General features: G+C 37.7%; 3 protein-coding genes across 4 annotated transcripts; 1 reads left to right on the forward strand and 2 right to left on the reverse strand.

Moving 5' to 3' along the window:
* Positions 1–732: 732 nt before the first annotated feature.
* LOC137936002 (uncharacterized) lies at positions 733–9058 on the reverse strand. Of its 2 annotated transcripts, none has more exons than XM_068780475.1 (13): positions 8921–9058; positions 6235–6468; positions 5751–5877; positions 4700–4827; positions 4534–4603; positions 4317–4419; positions 3173–3290; positions 2539–2620; positions 2322–2383; positions 2163–2235; positions 2005–2088; positions 1754–1834; positions 733–1224 (listed from the first exon to the last, which is right to left on the reverse strand). In XM_068780475.1, exons 2-13 carry the CDS (start codon positions 6435–6437, stop codon positions 1060–1062), a joined length of 1296 nt encoding a protein of 431 aa, XP_068636576.1. In that variant the 5' UTR covers positions 6438–6468; positions 8921–9058; the 3' UTR covers positions 733–1059. The 2 variants fall into 2 exon arrangements, with proteins under 2 accessions (XP_068636576.1, XP_068636577.1); XM_068780476.1 differs by having other exon boundaries at positions 8880–9058.
* Positions 9059–11456: 2398 nt separating this feature from the next.
* LOC137937429 (uncharacterized) lies at positions 11457–11801 on the reverse strand. Its single transcript, XM_068782491.1, has one exon. It carries the CDS (start codon positions 11799–11801, stop codon positions 11457–11459), a length of 345 nt encoding a protein of 114 aa, XP_068638592.1.
* A 1389-nt stretch (positions 11802–13190) lies between these two features.
* On the forward strand, positions 13191–16610 carry LOC137937555 (chaperonin-like RbcX protein 2, chloroplastic). Its single transcript, XM_068782624.1, has 5 exons — positions 13191–13823; positions 14977–15068; positions 15519–15576; positions 15886–15951; positions 16176–16610. The coding sequence occupies exons 1-5, from the start codon at positions 13506–13508 to the stop codon at positions 16296–16298; spliced, it is 657 nt and encodes a 218-aa protein (XP_068638725.1). The 5' UTR covers positions 13191–13505; the 3' UTR covers positions 16299–16610.
* Positions 16611–19278: the final 2668 nt, after the last annotated feature.

Genomic DNA, 19278 nt, shown 5'->3' on the forward strand with positions numbered 1-19278 from the left:
GAGCCCACCCTTTGTTTGGTTTTGATAATTTTGATTTATTAAATGCTGCTCTCGGAATATGATAGTAGGCATGGATGAACTTATGTGAAGGGGTTTTTGTTCTTGTTCTGTGGCTTTTGGTTGCCCGTGATCGAGCTTCTCTTCCTGTTTTTGTATGTGGGCGAGAATATATTCTATGTAGGAGCCAACACTGCCTAGGGGCCTTGCCTTTCTTTCACGTGTTTTAAATTCTAGCACAGTGCGCCCGTGCTTTCGATGCTGGTGGGGTGGGGACCCTGGACTCTGGCTGGACCGACCACCCACTTTCGACTTCCCTGTCGCTGTACTATGACAATGGAAGATCACGAGGACTGCGTACTCGAGTTGCTTCTTAGTCTTTTCATCCAGAAAAAGGTGATCCTCCAGTCATGCAGCCATTGATATCAGAGGTTTTTCTACAAACTGTGTGCGCCCGCAAGAATCCGCTTTCCCACATTACAGGAGGGGGCTCCCGTTCTTGCTTCAGCCGCACCCCTACCATTTAGTACTAGCAGAAGAATCTCATGGCAAACCAATTTGGTTGGGGATCACAAGCAGAGTGCAGATGGTGTAATGCAGTGGAGAGACAGGGAATCGCTTTGCCAAAGACAGCACATCAGCACGGTGGCCAACTAACTAAAGCTGTTTACTCTCGATGCGCCTTAGGTTGGTTGAGACTGATCGGTACCATCATTGCGTACTCGAGGGCAAATCACTAGAACCCTTTCTCCTTTTATAATCTACTTTCAAGGCAAAAACTCTTTTGCTTTTCTTAACTTTTTTTGTACTTGGTGTAGAGAGTCAAAATAGTAGAAACAAAAGAATGCTTTGCTAACAACTAGAAAACAGCTTTTCAAGAATCAAACAGCCAATCCAAACAAGCCCTTGGAATTTTCCTGGGTTGGTGTCCAGAACTGCAGGAAAGCGAGGACTGGCCTGTTCGGTGTTGCATACGCACTAATGAATAAATAATAATACTGAATAAAATTACTAAAAATTTAAGAATTATGTGCAGGAACATAAAAACAGGAAAACTCTATATTAAGAACAAACCAACTCTTGTTCTCTTGAATAATATGGAGGAGGTAGCGAGTGCTGCAGATTAGAGAAAGTGTCTACAAAAACGGGGTCCCTCTCAGTCATACCGGAATCCAGTACAGCATCTGGAATGGCTTCCAAGGTCTCCTCCAGAAAAGACTTCACAGTCTACAGAGATCAAGCATCCACAAGTAACAATTCTTAATCCAGAGATTTTCATTTAAGCAGAAAACACATTACAGTAAAAACAATAAATTTTATGATGTGTTTCCTTGTGGTGCCATCCAGACCCAAAAAAAAAAAAAAGCATCAAGAAACCTATCAAGGTCATCCAGGAAACAATTAAATGATGATGATGCAAACTAAGAATTGCAAGGAAGCCTTTATTGACTATAATGATGCCACTATACTTCTCAATGAATAAATAAATATTCCCACTATATATTCAATGCAGCTGAACATTGGGGAATTTTCATTGTTTTGCACAGTGATATTGCAACTATGGGTATAGAGTGAAATTGGTTTAGCTTTAACTATATGTAAGCTATTCAATAACAAGACCAAGTAGCATAATAGCCATAAAATCCAGATTTCATGAGAGGAAGATGACCAAAGGCAGTTCATTGTCTTTTATATGCACCAAATATGGCTCAAAGCAAGAATGGGGATGAGGGTCCAAGGGCATAATTAAGCATACCTGGCAATGACGCAGTGAAGAGTCTGCTTTCCTTTTCCAGAGACCATTCCCTGGTTCTGAATGGAAAAGATTCAGCAAAGGCTGCACCATAGAAGGAGATACATCATCAAACTCCGAAGTCAAGGACAGACAGATAATTCCAGTTTAGCACCTAATTAGCATAACACTTCTTTTTCACAAAATTTCCTCTACCAAAAAGAAGACAACTGTTATGAGATAAGAGAAAAGAAGCCCATGCAAAAGTTACTGACTTTCACCACTTGTCGAAGACTTGGTTTGCCGTGCCCATATCTCCCTAAAACAGAATCTGCATATACTTGAAACCCTTCAAGGATCTGCAACACATATCAGATTGAATGATGATGTCTTGACCAGAAAAGTACACAAAATGAGTAAATATAGAACCGACCTGACGGCGAGAAAGGCCATAACCAGCTACACCAAACACTTTACTATCAACCTCTCCTAGAAGGGACCAGGGGCTGCCAGTATGTCACAGATAAAAGAAATGACGGTGGAGCCATAAAATGCAATATATGATATTCTATTTGGTAAAATAGTGCATTACTTATTGTAAGCAGCCCGTCCAACCATCACCCCATGAGCTCCTTCTTTCCTTGCTGCATCAATCTATTTGGTGTACTAATAAGTAATTATGAAGAACTTATGGTAAGATAGAAGAGTTTAAAATGCTATTATCAGTCAAAAACGTCAAACAATGGGCAGAAAAAAGAGGCAAAGCATGGACAAGTAATCAATCCAAAAGTATTAAAAACCAGCCATACCTCATCAATGGAAGTTATTCCCCCATTTATTGTAAATTGCAATTCTGGGAAGTCACGTAGAAGACCAAAGTAGTATTCGTATCTGTGAAAAAATGGAATGAACACAGCATAAGAAAATGATATGAAATTTCGAGCAAAATGAAATGCCCAAATTGCAGTTGAAAAGTTTGCACTTCAAAGTATCAACTTATACTAAACATCTTCTCATAAAAACATACAAAACGTGGACCTTACGTCAAATATGATCAATCAGAACCATTCATTTGTAACTAGATATGGAGATGTGCTCAAGTTTGTGGTTTAATTATTCATCCAATGGATACATCTTTCTGTAACAAACAATGTTACTTCACTCTAGGCCAGTTGAAGCTACGTTAATCTAGTTACACTCACACATTTAGATATTAGCCGAATGATGCAGATTATTCCCATTAATAAATTCACATTCTCAAAGTCATATAGGTAGATTACAGTAGTTATTTTTTGTAGGCCCAATTTTTTGAATGTTTTGTACAATGGTGCACTTCATATTTAATTGCATCCCTTTCATTGATACATTTATTGTCAGCATGATTGTTCTAGTCATTTAGCCTAATTCAAAAGGAAAGAAAGAGAGCCATAAAAATGTACATACTTCAAAGGAGGAACTTTCCGATTCTCAGCAGGGCTGAGGCCACTCAACAATGCCTTTCTTGCATGTATAATAAAATGTTTTGTTGGAGAATGAGAAGCAACTGTATCAATAAAGGTGCCTGGAAGAAAACGCAGTAAAATTATACACCTAATCAGTCTCAGTGGATAAAACATTTGAGGAACTAATAAACAAACCATCCAGAGCAGATTAGCGGCTTGATTGAGTTGGTCCTGGTGACATCTGGAGTTATATTTAACAGAAAGCCTTAGTAGGTTCATGTTAAAATAAATAAATAAAACAACAGAAGGGAAGACAATTAAACAGGGAGCTTCAACACATCTTTGCCAAAAAGAATTCCACCCAAAATATCACGTGAGGGCCAAAACTAACTGTTAAATTGAGAGATTGAGTTGAGAGAGAGAAGAAAGAAGATAGAAAAGAGAACAGAGCTGAGAGAAGTGTACAGAAGTATGCACGTACTTCAATGAGACCTGGAGGTGAGGCTCTCTGTATTAATACTCACTCAAGTTAAAAATACAGAAATGCCCCACTACATTAAAATCCCTATATCTCCCTATATACACTTCTGAATTAATGAAAATTGGAATATAAAGCTCCTATAAACATCTGAGCTTACTACTACCCTAGAGGGACAATCAGACAAATGTAAACTTACCAATATACCCTTCTTCACATAATTCAACACTAACTTCATGACCTGAGAAAGCCAATTTCTGTACAATCCCATGCTAAGAATCTTCTCTAACCACTATCAGTGGGACAATAATCTACGGTTTTAAAGTTCACCCTTCTAACCAATAGCTACCCTTTGGATAACCACAGATCAAACAACCAGACCAGCTACATAAAGATGATTCTTTGGATGCTTCAATCCACAGCTCCTTTAGCTTAAAAAAACGAAGAAAAAAAATCCAGATACAATATTTTAGGCCATCAAACAACATATCAGCTCGTTCCATTTCATGTTACATATATATCGGAACACATTACTTCAAGATAAAATGCAAAAAAAGTGTATTTTGCAAACAGATAGATTTGATGTGGTGAACGTTCTTTCACGTAGTATATAAAGTCAAAATTATCAAATTACTAAATAAAAAATGAAAGTCAAGAAAAAACTCACAGAGTTCGTCATAAGAATCATGATTATCAACACCAATCCGGCATTTCACACTGACAGGAACATTAGAATTGGCAGCAATGGCAGACATGGCCTCTGCAACAAACTTCCCTTGTGTAACAAAACTTCCATGTCAAGCCTCAAAAACATAGTCACATTAATACTTTGAAAAATAAAACTATTAGTTTATGATAGATAATTCAGCCATATCTCAGCTCACCTTAGGGTTAAGCATGAGACTAACACCAAAGCATCCATGGCCAGCTACTTTTCCACTTGGACATCCGCAGCTGTTCCATGATATTTCTAGGTCTCAGGACAGAGAAAAGTGAAGAAAAGAAGTAGAAACGAATACAACAATGAAGCAGAAAGGCTAGGGTATTAACTTAAGATTGATCTCATCATAACAGTAAGTATTTGCAAGTTCTGTTGCTTTTGCTAGGTTAGATATATTACTCCCACCAATTTGAAGGGCAATCGGATGCTGTTCTGGAGGAAATTCCAAGAATCTGTCCTGTAAAAGTTACAAAAATGAATTAAAAATACACCATCTTTAATGGAACTAAGAATCAAAACCAAAGGGATCTTTCAGTCATCAGTTGTTTGCTGGAAAACTGTGAAACAATGAAATAAAGGGGATTGAGAAAGAGAAGAGAAGAGATGGCTGCAAGAGAGCAATAGAGGCTATCGTGATTAGGATTGAAGTCGACTCCTAATCCTTACATAAAGTTAAAAAAAAAGTACATAGACAATTATACCTGCACTCACTTCAACCCTTATAACTCCTACATTACACTTCCTTTTTTTTGAAGTGATGCAAGATTTTATTAAAGCAGCAAAACAGAATACAAGATTAGGCGGGCCCTCCCTTTACAATGAGAGATCGGAGGAAGGCCCCATCTTTAGCAAGTGTATCAGCAAAGGAATTTGCTGATCTAGGAGCATGAGCAAAAGATATTAAAGAAGTGATATAAAAAATAGACAATAAATTTGTCCAATGCTGCCAAGGTGGCGATGCCGAACCAGAGCACCAGCCAATGACCACTTTAGACGTTCTACAACAAGTTGATGGACATATATGCTTCAGCTTGAGGGGGAATGTTAGAAAATCTACTGAGGGTATTTTGGTCATTTTGCATCAGCACATTTTTCTGATTTCTATATTATCTTATTCTACATGTTTGATTATGTCTCTAGTCTTAATTTCATGTAATTTAGTTGTGTAAAGTGGGAGATATAAGGATTTAAGTGATTTAAGTATGTAAGGGGTATTTTTGTAGTTTGATAAATCCCACTTAATAATGAGAATCAAATTGAGGTCTCTTTCTCTCCTCTTTCTTCCATCTCTCAATTTCTCTCTTTTCTCTCCTCAAATTTCACCTTCCTATTTTTAGTAGAACTTGTTTTCATTTTTAAGAAAAAGTTTCCAGCTCATACCAGATTTTCTTTTTGATGAACAATGGTTTCTGCAACAACCATTTCTGTGTACAGCCATGCATGCTTTGATATAAGCCGTGCTAGAGTCCTGTAATGGTTATCTGTCCAGTCCATCATTGGAGCTACACTGCATGAAGTAATTAAATAACATATTAGTAGATGGCTATTGGCTATAAGAGATCATGAAGAGAGGCCTTCAAGAAAAGATAAGAAGATGGGCTCTCAACGATTGGATTCTCAGAGACATATTAAGACTTTTGGACATTCACTTGTGGTAAACAATAGAGCATGTTGTTCAATTCTTGCCCTGAAGTTAATATTGGAGACTTAAGCTAAACGTACATTTATACACTTTAATTTTCATACAATGACAAAGAGCTAAAATTTAATCTTTACAGCATATATAATTCAAAGAAGCAACGCACCCCCCCTTCTACTCAGATATTGGTAGCAGCTAGTAACAGCTAAATGATGATTCACTTACCTGAACCAAGGAGGAAAAGTATGCTGACCCATAGAATCATTTAGGAGTACTGGATGTATCTGCGCCTGACAGCAAAATCTTCTAGGTAGATTCAAGTGCTCATATGATGTATTGAAGGACCGAGTCCAGCATCTTTTCAAACAATGAAGTGGAGCTCCCAAAGAAAGAGGGGAATTTATTGCAAGCTTCATTGCCACTCCCATCAGGTCATGTTTATTGGGTTAAAGAACCTGGCTGTGCAACAAAGAAAGGTTTAACTTTTTCCAAACTCCAGTATTTGAAAAAAGTATGTCATCAATGTGCAGTAGAGAAAAACGAAACAGAAAATGTACACATGCATTCCAACACAGAAATACAGATCAAGCCACATAACACACCCCAGTCACGATTGGTATTTGTTTCCATTAGTTCAGATTATTTGATACTTCATAGATGGTTGTAAACTGTAAATCAAACAATACAGTTAAATAAAATTTAGTGATAAATTACCCTGGGTATTTGTGTTAGCAATTCAAATTCAACAGTTTATTTAGTACAGGTGTTGAGTGTAGTTTTGCTGGCAGATGTAACAGGTTACCATCAATGTCTAGAGGAACTCTGCAAAGTTACCTATTTCTTTGAGAAACTATGATAACTTGCAGGTGAGCAGAATTCTAGATCATGTGATGAAAGCTTTGATAGGTTATTTTTAGAAAAAAGCTTTTGATTGAAGTAGGTGATAGATGTTGCATACAGAAAGAAGAAAGTTAAATCAGAAATGCAGATACTTTATTCATGTTTACAAATCAGCACAACATAGAAAGGAAACCTATTTATGATGTATCAAAAGTGCATAATTCAAAAAAAGTGTCATAGGTTGCACTTAGAAACTATTTTTTTTTTCCTTTTTCTGTTAAAGTTGGGTTCAGTTCTATCTTAAAATGACTAACCATTTCCCAACTAACAACTACTGGATTTTTCTTAACACTTATTTATGTGGGAGTATTCCAGCAAATACTCCCCCTCACACCTGGGTTTACACAAACAAGATAAAACTAAATGAGGCACAACTATGCCCACCAAGGTAGACGTTGTGCTTTGATACCTAGTTACAACTGGGTCTAAATCCATTCCAAAATGACTAGACAAGTTAGGAGATCATTTCCCAATAAATAACCATAGACTTATTTATGTGGCACTATTCCTACTAACATTTTCTTTATTAGGAATTTAGAATATGTATGACGCAATCCCTTCTAGTGTGAAGTCTAGGAACTTTATCAGATGTATGATTAGGTAAAAAGTCTATAACTTAAAATTTTCAATACATTCAAATGAAGGTTGTTTTGATCCCATTTCTTCAATAAAAGATAAAAAAAGAACAAATTGGTTATAATCTACTGCACTATGGTACCTTATTGAAAACAAGAGAATCAATGGTTTGACTTTCTTGTATATACATATATTCAACAACATTAAGCAAAGATATGTGACCCATTGAAGATAAGACTCCGTTCTGATCATAATCTGGCTCAAGAAAGGTATCTCCATGGAGATAAGACATACATCAGATGAAATCAGATCTTATTGTGGCTCTATTCAGATTATTTGGCAACATATTCTGCATGCTACTAATCGTACTGCTGATAAAGTAGCTAAGATCCAGTCCTGATTTTGTATTTGGGGAATCTTTCCCTCTGCAGGTTGATGCTCCTGTCTTTTGTATGAATGATGATTAAACCAATGAATAGAAGTTCAAATAAAAAAGAAAAAAGATGTGGCCCAAGTGAGTCTTCTTGTTGGGTAGAGATGTTACAAAATCTAAGCTCGTAGCTTGCACCATTGAGCTTAGTGTACATCATAATGTATGCAAAGATGCATGGGAAGCATATGTGTCAATCTAGAGGCAGCACATAAGTTCATAAGCTATTCCCATGTGAAAAGAGATAATGACAGATAATTGTGGCCGGTGCCTTATGGACATGTTAAGCACAGTACCTATTTTAATGAGGTCCTCTGCATACTCTTATAAACTAAACTGCCAGCAAAATTGTCACAAAAAGGTCAACAAGCACAAAATTGCAGAGCATGGATTTGGGAATTTTTTTCTTCCATGAAAGCCAAGAAGTTGCAATTTAGTAGCATAGTTTCGCCTTGGATATACCAAGGTAAGGTTTTGAAACGTAGGTGGGAAAAACAGTAACACCCTTAATGTAACAGTTGCTAATCTGTGTCACCTGCATATTTCAAAGCGTGCTGAGACACCGAAACTAGTAATACTTTAAGGAAATTCTTGGGCTCATCCAGTCCCAAAATGTTTGCCCGACCAAATTGACTGAAATGAAGCACAAACTATGAGATACTAGGTACGCCTGTCACAAGAACGAAGAACGGAGAGCATTGGAAGTTTTCATACTCAAACAAGTCAACCAACGCTTCATCATCCAAAAAAAAGTTCCACTCCAAAATCCAATTAAACATCATAAAAAAAAGTTAAAAAAACAAAATCTTCTTAAGACACCCGGGAACTCTCTCATTCCGGCCACGAAAAGTGCTCGAAGAAGAATCTCACTTAAGAGAAAAAAGTTATAGAATAAAGGAAATAACCCTAGGGAGAATCTTAAAGTTCCATAACCTCACACTGAACGTTAAAGTGAGGAACATACATTTACGACAGATTGATAAGGAAGCAGATGTTTGAGCTTACAGGGAGCAAGAGAATAGGCAGCTGAACTCTTGGAGCTTGAAGAAGAAGCGAACAGTCGATAAAAAAAAAATGCGGGAAAGAGGATAATTGGCTTTTATTTTTGGTCTTGATGTATTGAATTGGCTTCGCTTCCAGCCTTCGCGCTTGGGTCTGGCATCTAACAATTATCGGAACAGGAAAAAACGAAGGTCACATTCCAGCTCATATAAAACCTGAACATCTTGTTCAAATCAAAAAATTGATATTTCATAAAATAGATACATGTTTTCCCAAACCCATAAAACCAAGGAAAGACTATATATCCAATTATGTCGAAATATAGGCCCAAACCCATAATACCAAGGAAGACCCAGATATCCAAGAGTATTGAACGATGACCCAAAACCATAAGATATGAGATCCACTATAATCACTTGAGATAGTATAAGAAGTCTTATAGAGCCACAATTATTACGGAAACAGGTTTCATGGATGAGTTTTAGTTGGTGTTTTAATTATGTTAATCTTCTATTTATATTAGTTTATTTAATTATGCTAGGACTTATATTTAAGTATTAGGTTTGGGTGTAATTGGGACAATGGTAGTTTAATTGTAATCGGACTCTATTACTTTCCTCTATAGGTTCATGTACTTTGATTATAATAAGTCAATGAAGTATTTCTCTTTTCCATAAATTCAATATATTTATAAAAACTAATAATTTAATAATTTTTTTTCTTTTTATCTAGGCAACGAATCGATAATTTAGAGTGTTATCTGTTATCATTATTCAACATGTCTTGGTTTTCCTAGACCATGACACTATGGTTTTTGGCTTGGGCTATTTAGACTTAATTAATCTTTGTATGATTCTTAATAAGTATAAAACATTTCATATAAATAATATGTTTATGTGTACATACTTGACATTAAATTGTTTTTAGTCATTTAATTTATTTTTAATTATTCAATTTATGAATTATTCAATCATATTTTTTATGATAATATAATTGTTCTTAAAATATTATACTCATTAGTATTTTACATAAAAATTATAAGAATTATTTTCAAAAAAATCTTATATTCTAAATATATCTATAATTTTATACGTTTTCTTTTTTAATCACAATATATTTATGTTTCCTAAAGATTCTAACCTTGAAAATTTATAATCTTGATGGTTAAAGTGTATAAGTTGAGAAATTGTAATCGTTGAAGTGTAGTTGTTGAGAGAGTGCACTACCTCTTGAATATTAAGTCAAAGAAGTTATTTGAGCATAGTGTTAAAGTTGACAAATGGTATTAGCTATTGTAAACCATAAAGCCTTGGATAAGCCGGTTATGGGTCTAGGCTAATGTGTCTAGTGAGATATTGAAAATTCGTGTGTAGGTCTAAACTTGTATAGTATAGTAAGTTGATAAAAGTTCCTATTGTGGGTCTAGACTAATGTCCTTAGATAGTGTATTATAATCTAAGTGAAAGGTGTGCTATTATAAATTGGCTATTATGGTCAATTGAATGGCGTAAATTCATATGTCAGCAACATCATGCAATAGGACAACCCAAGTTTAGTAAAGCCTTAAGGTGTTAAATCACCTTGTGGGTGGTAAAACCATGTTAAAATAATGGTAAAAGTTAAGAAACCCATTATTTGATGTTATGATGGTAGCAACTAGCAAGAAGGTTTCCAACGGTTAAGAGATCAGTCAAATTCCTCTCAGATTTCAGTTTCCTTTTGTTCATTTTCTGCTTGGGATGCCACTCCGACCGCCCTCTCTGTAGAGTCATGAAGTACCAAACACTGAAATCCTTCTTTTTCTCTCAATCAGGGGTCCAAAAGGAGCACCGTGACCACTTTTCTTGTTCCACTTTCTGTAGCTTAATAACGGTCACATTGACGCAATAATTTTGTCATATCTAAGATCATGATTAGACTCTGTTATGCCTGCTGTGGATTCTCCTGCTCCCGTTCCTCGATTGTGTATTTCTACTGGAATTATTTTCATTTCAACTAAGAACTTTGAACAGTTAAAAGGACAGAGTCGTGGAGGGGTTGTCGTTAGGGAGTACTGGTGCATTTATTTGCTCGGTTCAGCTCCCTTCGAGCTGAAATTTACGGTCTGAAGTTTGCTGGCTTTGTTTACTGCCGACTGAAAGTGGGGCGGATAGCCGGTAGGGAAAGAGACCAAACAGACTGGCCGGCACCTGCCCAGCACTCTCTTTTTCTTTTTCTTTCTTATTCTGCTCTGGGCTTCATTGCAATTAGTAAATGTTTCTTTATCGTTTGAGCAGAGCGAATCCAACAAGAGCAGTAGACAGAAGGCCAAAAGAAGAAGATTTCTACATTCTTACAGATTTAGCAGTAAAAATAGAAAGAGAATTAAAAAGAAGTAGGGAAGGAAACCTGCGTATGCTCCATTTTAAGAGTAAAAAAGTGATACGAGTAGAAGACATAATATAGGCAAATTACAAGTATTTTCATTCCCTACAAACATTAACTCGTTGTCAGCTGTCTGTGTTAAGAACTTCAACGATCTACCTGGTCTGCATTTTCTTCACTTCTTTGCCTCTTCCGCTTGGGGGGCTTCCTTCGATTCTTGTACCGGACCGGGCGGCTGCGGCGGCGGCGCCGGGGGTGGCAGCCCTCCGTCAATGCAGCTCCTACATTTCCTTTCCACCCACCCTTCGATGTCATGTTCCCCACTTCCGGCCAGATGACGGCCTCCACACACACGTGCGAACACCCCTGCCACGACGCCCACTATCGTAATCACAGCCAACACGACCAGCAGAGTCCCTATCGATCTATGCGTCGGGTGGGTTGCCGTTGGCACCGCCGGTGGCGGCTCCGTTATCGTCGGTTCGTCCAGGTAGGCCACCAGCCCGAAAAACACCAACATTGCGGCTTCCACCGGCTGGAAAAGACTTGCAAACACAGAGACAAAGTGGTAGGACGCCCGTGAGGAGGTATCTTTTCTCTCTCTTCTGGTTATGGGGAGGAGGGAGCCTGTGGTTTGTGCGCAGCCAGAGTGCTTCGGGAGTTGGATATGAGAGTCGGGAAGGGCACAGTTGCTGCGTTGGCTTAAAATACCGTGAGAGAACCTTTAAGCTCCTTGGATCTTCCGGGGGGTGATTATTATTTTTCACTCGACCTCCTTGGATCTTCTTTACTCAAGTAATCAAGTTGATGTTGTCTTTTGAGGAGCGAGGGGCCCAGTAGAGCCACAGGGTATCTGAGCATAACCCTCCATTGCTACTTTCCATTTCACCAAAAAGTGAGAGGTGGCCGGTCTGGCCCGTCCTCCCGTTGTGATTCTGGCTTACAGAATTTTGTTTCTATGAAAAAGAGAAGGCTGCAGAGTGTAAGAAGATAAAGAGGATTAAGACTTAAAAATCTCCAATATCATATTTAGAAATTACCATTAAAATAATTTGGTCGTATAAGTCTGTGTAAAAAAAGTACAGAGTGCAACTGCAGTGAGCCATCTTTATATACGGTGAGCTTCCGGGCTTTTTACCTCTGTCAAAAGTATCGAATCGATTCTCTCGTCCATGTTTTTCTCTGCAGAGTGCAGTCAGTACGTTTCTGTCTCTCTTCGTCTCTGATTTTAGTTTGTAATGAGTAGGGCGTAGAGATGAGACAAGAAACTCAGGGACAATAGCAAGAGAAGAGTTGGTTCAGTGAAGAATTCACAAGCAGCGAGTTTTTTTTTCTCTGTATCTTTGTATGATCCTCGAAAAACAGGTAGATTTAAGGGTGATCGATGTTCAGGGTTTTTCTTGCGATGAACCGCAAATAGGATTTCATCGCTAAATAAGTCTGGTTAAATATATAAATCATCAAGCCTTCATTTATGGAATTGTATCAGTTCGAGTTAGCAGGTCAGGTTCATTTGCCGCCATAGCTGGCCACGGCTGACCAGTCACACTCCCCAATCCAATTTCGGTACTCTTTTTCGTTCAAGCTGTTGTTTAGACTTTTGACCACCAAAGTAGACCGCATACGTAAACTCCTATAAATGCCCCTATTTGATAACAAAGTTGCTTTGCATTGGTAGGGGTACTTATGTCATTTAAAAGAGCTATAAGATTGTCAGCCAAGACGCCGTGACTTACGAGACGTACCCGACTTTAATAATTGCACGTGCGAAATGACCTTTTTGCTTTTCTCCAATAAAACATCACCACGTGTACTGCTGGTAAAATAAGAATCTACAGAATCTAATTGTAAGAGCCACGTTGCGGGTTGCCTCCCTGACGCAAGAAGCACCACATGGACGAGCGGAGAAGAAAAGAGAAGGCGCCTCTGGTTCATACGTCATCGTGAGAAGCCATTTCCACCTCATAAAATCGTGGCAGTGATTCAGGAAATTTTTCGTAAACGCTTCGAAGAGAATAATCCTCCTTTCTCCTTCTGCATCCATCTCCAGCGCCCTTCACAGCCGCTTCAAAGCCATCCTCTGTTTTTTTTTTTTACGAAATCCAATAGTTCTTTTCTTCTTCGCACTTGTTCTCTTTCTGGATTTCTGAACTTCCTCTGTAAACCTACAAAGGAACGTCCACCAAAACCTTATTTCCTTTTGGTTTTCCCATTCTGAACGAGGATGGTGGGGGCTTTGGCGATGGTGGGCTCGGCTGTGGAGTCACATATTTGCCCCTGTCTCTGTGTCGACTCGCTCTCACTATCTAACGCCAATTTCAAGAGAAGTGTTAATTTAGGTGTGTATGGGAACTCCGGGAATAAGAATCATTCAAGGAAGGCAGCATCGATGGAATTGAGCAGCTCGTTCGTTGACAGCCCGGGGCACAATTGGCGCCTCCTGGCTAGGGGGTATTCACGGAAACAGAGGAAGCACAGGAGTCTTATTACCGTAAATGAACTCGGCGGACAGTACGAGGACAATTTCGTAGATGTCGAAATGGTATGGCTCCTCAACTAAGCTGCCTAATTATGCCTAAGCAATAAGAATGCTTGCTTTTCTTTTTTCGATTACTTGTCTTAAATGTTTGGCCCATCTAAAGGAGTGTTCTTTTGTAGCGGCAGCTTCTACGGAAAAATTCTTGATGAAAATTAAATTGAACAGATCAAATATCAATTATGACTTGGAACTTTAGCTTCAAAAAAATTTGATTCTTGAGTTACATAATGCTAGAGGTTCTGATCGTGTAACTACATAGATTTTAGACTTTCACTGGTATAAGTAAGACAGGTATAAGTAAGGGCTGTAAGGATTTCATGTTGAATTGTGGCGTTTGGTGGTATATTTTACTTGTTCTGATTCTTTCATAATACAAAGCACTGCCCACTATTGCCATTTATGACAAAAGTCCATTTTTCTAGATGAGGATACTTCGGTTTTAGATCTTGATAAAGGAAATTGTGGTGCCTTTTGTTCTTCAGTTGGTTTTCTGTATTCATGTTTCACACGATAAACTGCCCTAGATTATTGGAATCTATTTCTCATCTTGATCAAACAAGAAAATGACAACCTGCTCTAGAGATTTTCTGCATAATGATCATGGTCTCAATAGGGAGCTGAATGTTATGTTATCTGGCTACCTTTATCCTAATCATGCGAGTAGCATCTAGACATTTATCTGACTACTGCTCAAACCAGAAACGATTAGGTTGACACTCACAGGACCTCTTGATATCCAGTTGCATACATGTAAACATACTTCACAGAACTTTATTTGATAAAAACAATCAGATAGCTGTGTTCAGAGGACATCTTATACGAAAAATGAGGCGATCTTGTCTTTGAATACTCTCGTTGAATTGGTTTTGGAGCCATTTTAGTCTGATCAGGACTGCATTATTCTGTCGGATGATATGCTAGCCTGTCTGGTCGCTGCCATCTCTACAGAATCTGAACCAGATAATTCAACTATAGCAGTTTCAAGCAGGCCCAACTTACATATCTTACTGATTTTTTATTAAAATTTATTTCTGTTGTTTATATTAGTTGCATACAAGTACTTAAATCATACTCACTTTACTGAAAGCAGATAAGCGATGCTTTAGACTGTGATTAAGCTGTTTAACCTCAGAGTTACTTTTTTTTTTTTTTGCAGCAAATACAAAATTATTTCACATACAAAGCTGTAAGGACTGTGCTTAATCAACTTTATGAGATGAACCCACCGCAGTACAGGTGGTTGTACAAGTACGTAAGTTACTCTATTGCAGCATTTTTCGGCCAAACACTAACAGGAATAATTGTATCAACTGGTCTAAGTCTGCTGTGGCCTTTCCACACATTGTGGCTTTATTTACCTTCTTGTGCTTTGGTTGTGCATAATCTACATAAGTTGCTTTCCACATTATCTCTTGTACATAATCATGTAAATAGCCTTGTACTGTCTTCTGTGAATGTGGTGGCTTATTAGCCTTTTGTTAACAAGTCAGTTCTATCTCTCTCAAAAAAAAAAAAAAAAAAGTAAAAAGAAAATGGAGCCATTTTTCAACCTTTATGCTACCTTTATCCTCATTTTCTTCTGTTCTCATATAATATATCTATTATCAGTCACCTTCTCAAACCTTTATCCTCATCCAGTATTTTTCGCTGTATTTGGAATTTAGTTACTTATTTGTATTTTGGTTTCATATCCTGCAGTTTTGTTGCAGCAAACAAGCCTGGGGATGGAAGACATTTCATTCGAACCCTTGGGAAGGTATGCCTTGAGATGTGAAAATCATTGAATAGTGGGGATTTTAGAGCTGTTTGGCTGCTTACCTATGGTTCTTGTAAACTAGGAAAAGCTTGAAACATAACTTGGCTTTTGATGAAACCAGCTGACTAGTCTGTGATTTGTTATCTGTACCAAGGGAAGCATTGTTGCTATTTGAAAAAAAAATCCACTTGGTCCATCATCTTCTGGAGTTTGTCGATGGTCAATTTAATAAAAATTTCTGTAGCCCAATTGCATGGCATGGGTATAATTGGATGCAACAAGTGTTTTAACTCCTTTTCATTATGACAGGAAAAACAAGATTTGGCTGAAAGAGTGATGGTCACACGCCTTCACCTCTACGGAAAGTGGATCAAGGTATGTTGCACAAGTAGCAAGTTATAGTTTCTTCAGTGCTAACTTATTTAATATGCAACTAAGTTGGCTTTGACAAATTATTTTACTCTTGCTTGCTTGATTGCTTGATTGTTTCAGAAATATGATTGGCTTTAACAAATTATTTTACTTTTGCTTGCTTGATTGTTTCAGAAATGTGATCGGCTTTAACAAATTATTTTACTTTGCTTGCTTGATTGTTTCAGAAATGTGATCATGCAAAAATTTATCAAGAAATATCTGACCAGAACTTGGAATTAATGAGGGAAAGACTCATGGAAACAGTCATTTGGCCGTCTGACGACACAAACACAGAGAAGATTGGTTGAAGCGGCTATGGTGTTCTTTACTAGTCTCCCATGTTCTCATCTTAGTGTAGCTATACTTAAGGTTGTTAGGTTAAAGTTTGCTATTCAATTTGTATCATTTTTCTCTACCTAACAAAAATAGCAGAACCGTACATGAAGAATTGCTGAGAGCCTAATGCAGATATCATGGAGTCTGTTGTCCTTCATCACCCATTGATGATGTAACAAAGTAAATTCTTCTCATGGATGCACTGTAATTACCCTCAATGTGTTGAGAATTTTTTTCCTTTCCACTTCAACACTTGTTTTACTCCAGTTATTTTCTCGTTGTAGTATGGGCAGATGGAATTCCTGAATCCACCAAAACTATTACTTGAGTGACACGGGATGAGCATCGGACTGTTGCAGTGAAGGAGAAGGAGAGGAAGAAGAAAGGAAGAGAGAAGGAAGAAGAAAATAGTGGGGGAAGAAAGAATTTTTCCAATTCACTCAATAATGCTCAATTACATGTATAATTGGTGTAAATAGCAACTTAAAACCTTAAAATATTTTAAAATAACCAAAATACCCTTGATAGTAAAAATATCCCTAAAGACCAAAATATAATTGAATAAATAAAATAATTACTTTTAAGGATAATATAAAATATAATAAATAAAATAATAATTAATTTATCCTAAATGCCTCATTCCCCAACCACAACGTGGTGGTCTTGTCGTAGTTCAATGTTTCCAAGTGTACACTCATGTAATCTGTGGCACAGGAGAGATGTCCCCATCAACTCTCTTGGGCTAGGAAAAACTCGACTCTGTTAAGTCGGACTCTTGTTGACTTTGGCAATACTAACAAATCAGGATCCAACTATTGTAGTGTGTCTTTGGTAATCCATGTGTAGTCAGAATCTGGTCACCTTATCCATCGCACTAGGAAACGTTGAATTGCTCAACTCTTGGTAAAAACAACTTGTTCATCCAAAATAACAGCAATATGTTCTTTATGTTTTGGTGCTACGGGTAATGGAATAGGATCCAAAGGGATACCAGGTGAGGAAGGAGGGGGTGTGTCAAGCGTTGGGGTGGAGTCAAAAAGTGAGGAAAATGGGTCGTCTGGAATGGAAAGGTGGTGTCCATATTTGCCATCAAATCTTCAATGTTAAAAGTTGAGCTAATAACTGAATCTGCTGGCATATCTACAACATAAGTATTTTGACCAACCCTTTGTAGCACTTTAAAAGATCCCGCCCTAATATTTTGCTACTCTGGGTGGATCCAATAGGAAATTGCGCAGGCCTAATCCAAATCATGACATAGTCACCTACTTTAAATTGTTTATGACGTTTATACATGTCAGCCTGAAGTTTGTATTGAGAATTACTCGGAGTTGTTTAACGATTTCAACATGCAGGTATTGAATTCTATGTGCAAATTCTATAGCGGACTTTGAAACCCTAGCATGAAGTCACATAGGTGTGAGATCTAATGGTTTCCTAGGTTGATAACCGTGGACAACCTGGAATGGACTCATACTGATGGACCTATTGACTGAGTGATTGTAAACAAATTGTGTTATTGGAAGAACCAGATCCCAAGTGCGGTGGTGCTCTCCTATGAGGTAGCGAAAGAGGTTTCCCAAGCTTTGATTAATAACGTTGGTTTGACCATTGCTTTGGGGGTGGTAGGCAGTGGAAAATTTTATTTTGGTACCCATCATATGCGAGAGAGTTTTCCAAAATTACCTCATAAATGGATGTCCCTATCAGATACAATGGTTTGAGCTAAACCACATAGTTTGGTGATCTCGTCAAAGAAAAGTCGAGCGACTTTCAAAGAGATAGATGTTTTAGTGCAAGGGATAAAATGTGTCATATTAAAAAAAGGGTCTACTATGACGTACTTGGAGTCGTACTTTCAAAAAGTACGTAGGAGGCCTAAAACAAAGTCTATGCTGAAGTCATAGCCCAATGTTATGTTTGATGTGTTTGGCTAATTGGTATGTCCAATATTGTTCTACTAGCTTGACAACATTCATTTTTAAATTAGGCTAGTAAAATTGATACTCTACTTATATGATGGTCTTATTGCACCCAAAATGTGCCCCAACCCCCCTACATGAGTTTCTTAAATTAAAAAGTCTCGTATAGACGTGTGGGGAAAGCGTAGTTTGTTGGACTGAAATAGATTATCGTCATGGATGTGGTAATCCTCAATGGTACGATGTTGGATAAAATGACATTGGTGCAACTGCCACTACCAATGATGACCTTGCAGCCCTTATCTCCATACTTGGTGTAAGTGTGAAAGATAGTAGTCTAACTCTAGTCGTTAGACTCCTTGGGCTAAATCAATGCACATCGAACAATATTCAGCCTATTAATGGAAGTGTGAGCGGACCTGACATAATTCACGGTGGTTGTATTTTCCTCACATGTCTCATCTAGGAGATCAAAGTAGACTGGATCATGCTCATACTCCACGTTTTCTTGGTTTTCCTGCAGGTATTCCTGATCCTCGATAAGAAGAGTTAGAGTGCTACAATTGGATGTGATGTGTCCAAATCCTCAACACTTATAACACTGAATCCTTGAATTGAATTTTGACAATTCCTTTTCTACCCCTGATAGAAGGGTGTCCAAATTGCGACATAGTCTTTGAGGGGGAACTCTTAAAATTGACTTTCCTGAGACTTGAGGACTAGTAGGGGAAGACCTAAAAAACATTTTGTTGTTGTCTGACCCTCGTGTGGGTGTAAATTTTGAGGCCAATTAGTAATTATGTGCAAGTGTATAAGCATCCTCCATGAAGGTGACACCTCGAAGCATTATCACTTGACTAAGGACATCATTTAGGCCCTTTTGGATCCTACTTAAAGTGATGACCTCGCCTTTCATAACAAAACACTGCATTTGAAACTCATCAAATTGTGGAATGTACTCAGTGACTGATTTATTATCTTACCTAAGATTGTGCCACTGATCTAGAAGGATGCTTTTATAGGAAGGGGA

This window comes from Aristolochia californica, unplaced genomic scaffold (assembly GCF_029961685.1).
Source record: "Aristolochia californica isolate CCGP_79_NKW_82.1479 unplaced genomic scaffold, dmAriCali1.0.hap1 SCAF_7, whole genome shotgun sequence".
In the NCBI taxonomy this organism is placed as follows: Eukaryota; Viridiplantae; Streptophyta; class Magnoliopsida; order Piperales; family Aristolochiaceae; genus Aristolochia; species Aristolochia californica.